The sequence below is a fragment of the Penaeus vannamei genome, chromosome 15, assembly GCF_042767895.1.
Source record: "Penaeus vannamei isolate JL-2024 chromosome 15, ASM4276789v1, whole genome shotgun sequence".
NCBI lineage: Eukaryota > Metazoa > Arthropoda > Malacostraca > Decapoda > Penaeidae > Penaeus > Penaeus vannamei.
The window spans coordinates 7,580,160-7,582,659 of NC_091563.1; the positions used below are offsets into that span (position 1 = coordinate 7,580,160).

At 41.4% G+C, this 2,500-nt stretch overlaps 2 protein-coding genes across 6 annotated transcripts in view; one reads left to right on the forward strand and one right to left on the reverse strand.

The window, feature by feature from the left end:
* Positions 1 to 2,168, reverse strand: part of LOC113814311 (HUWE1-associated protein modifying stress responses) — a 26,776-nt gene extending 24,608 nt beyond the window's left edge. Inside the window, exon 1 of one of the 2 annotated variants that reach the window (XM_027366360.2) lies at positions 1,869 to 2,168. In XM_027366360.2, coding sequence (XP_027222161.1) covers positions 1,869 to 2,064 — 196 coding nt within the window. In that variant the 5' untranslated portion in view covers positions 2,065 to 2,168. Of the gene's footprint in view, positions 1 to 1,745 lie in introns of both variants that reach the window. The other variant, XM_027366359.2, reaches the window with a different exon arrangement.
* The window catches only part of LOC113814310 (UPF0489 protein C5orf22 homolog), an 11,179-nt gene continuing 10,828 nt past the window's right edge, over positions 2,150 to 2,500 (forward strand). For 3 of the 4 annotated variants that reach the window (XM_027366358.2, XM_027366357.2, XM_070130415.1), the window contains exon 1: positions 2,402 to 2,500. This exon is cut by the window's right edge. The gene's annotated coding sequence lies outside the window, so the exon portion shown is untranslated. The other variant, XM_027366356.2, reaches the window with a different exon arrangement.

Here is a 2,500-nt window from a genome sequence, read left to right on the forward strand (position 1 = left end):
ACACTCTTAACATATGTAACTGTTAGCCATATTTATTTTTCCTGGTCAGGAAAAAAGCTGCCCCATAATTAATGTATTAATTACTTAATGACATATTGTTTGTAGACATCTTGGCCTGTTTACCTTAAATTTGATACCAGTTACTCGCAATTCATGATCTCAAAGTATGTAGCAGAAAGTAATTGTATTCATGACAAAATAGATAAATCAATAAACCATATCTACATCCACATTTACCAACATGCACACACACAAAAGAGATACACATATTAAAACAACACATTTCACTGCTGCATCCATAAATAATCAAATTAAATCAGGAATACTTCCATTTGGACATGTAAACTTCTGGCACTCCCTATTGGTGCATAATGTATTAATTATTCATAGACATTGATTTTTTCCTTATCCTTCAAATGGCATATTTCAAATCAAAGTTGCACACATTCTTTTAAAGGAAATACCTGTGATAATAACAATAACAACAATATCAATGTGATTAGACAGCAGATGACATGACCTGAACCTACAGGTTTTACAGGTCGCTAATTCCAGTGTACTTGGAATATTGGGATCATCACTCACGGCACCAGAGAGGTTGAAATTCCCACACATTAGATTGGGACTCTGACATCTTAGCCTAATTGCCATTTACACCAAATACCTATGAACACTGTAAATGCCACTTTCTTCTCATAAATAGAAAAAAGAAAATGTTACACACCCTAGCTTTCAAAATAGATTGGGGAGCAAGCAAATGAACATGCCTTTGGCCATTATCTTGTCTTTTCTTCTTCTACAGAAAGTAACAGTTTTTCTTCTTTTTTACGCTTTATCACAGAAAATTGAATCCGCAAAGGCTATTATCTGTATCAAGGAGACAACCTCAAAAAACTCTGGAGGCAATTCACAAAATCAGTAGATTACAGATCACTCTTCTCTTCCTTTTCACAGAGATCAATACTGGGCAACACAGTTCAGCTGTTTTCAATCCTCAAAATGGGGCACTGACAATAGTTCTTTCTGGCACCACAACACAAATCTATCATGAAAACTTAGCATCCGGGATTAAATCATTACACAGATGTTATTCACAAATATCTGACCCAGAAAACTGCGACACAAGTGTGGCTCAATAACTGTTTCAATATATATAAAATATTCTTGATATAGTGCACAAAACTGTTCCTATCAGCAAATCGAAAATAAAATTAGAATCCATGCAACGGGGGTATATAATGCATTTCAGTTTTATTCACTTTAGCAAAAAAGAAAAAAAAATGTAAGCATGAAGAAAAAAAAAATTGCCTGTGATATCTGCAACTTTCCTTGTTCCCTTGCAACCTTGACAGGAAACACTCAAAACATGTCCTTATTTAGCCTTGTCTAACCCACTCTAATTCTATGGAAAAGGATTAGATAGTGAAAAATGGAAAACAGACAAAAGCAAACCAGAGCAGAAGAAATATTTAAAAAGATAATGTGATACAAACAGAAAGGAAACCCTCTTGATAAGGAGAGAGACCAAGGAGCTTTTACTTGACACATCCAGAAGAAAACGTCTCCCAATAACCCTTTTCTCCCCTTCCCAGCCCTTCTTCTGACCACACCAAGGGCTCCACACACGGGACAGGCCTCTAGTGCCTACGGGACAGAGCCAGAACCCCCAGCATTGCCCATGCTATCCAGAGGTTTTCCCGATCCCTCACCTTCGCCCACGAGAGCAGGGAGAGAGAGGACCCCACCTTTGTACACGGACGTCAGGGAACGGACCCCAGAGGCAGTCCCGAGAGAAAGAGAGAGCCCTCGGCTTGCACACGGGGGCCTAGGACACAACCCCCAAGCCCCTAGAGAGAGCTGGAGCCCACCTTTGTACATGAGCGCCACGCACTGAGCGGCGTGCTGGAAGAGCGCCCACATCCTCTCGTTGGCCTCGTCCGCCTCGGCCCGAAGGAGCTCCTGGCGGTCGGCCTCGCTCTCCAGCTCCTGCACCGTTTGCTGCTCCCACGACGTCACCCAGTAGTCACTCAGGAGGTCCTCGTCGGTGTCCCGTCCTTCACTCATGGTTAGGAAGAAGATTTGAGGATATCTAAAAGGAGAAATGTGGCTTTTACGTCTAGGCGAGCTCTGTCTCCTGCGACAGTCAGCTGCGATGTGTGGTGTCGATGTCGCCCAACGTTCCAATAATTTCTATATTCGAAGGGACTTAAGCAGCTTTATTTTAATTTTTGATAATCAGTTTCATCTCTAACTGACCGGAAAATTAAGGGAATGTTTAAATTCACTACTCGTGTTAAATGTGATTGTTAATTTCTCAAGAACGTAATAGTGTTGAGTAAGTTTTGGAAGAACTTAGTGTCCCCGAGGGAGTTCGCGCCGGACCAGCCCCACCGAGGTAATTTGAACGAAGGACGAAAGGCGACACCTTCTCCATAAATCCTTATTTCTCCCTTATTTCTAACCTTTTTATTCCTTCATCGAGTCGTGAAGGGAGCTTGGA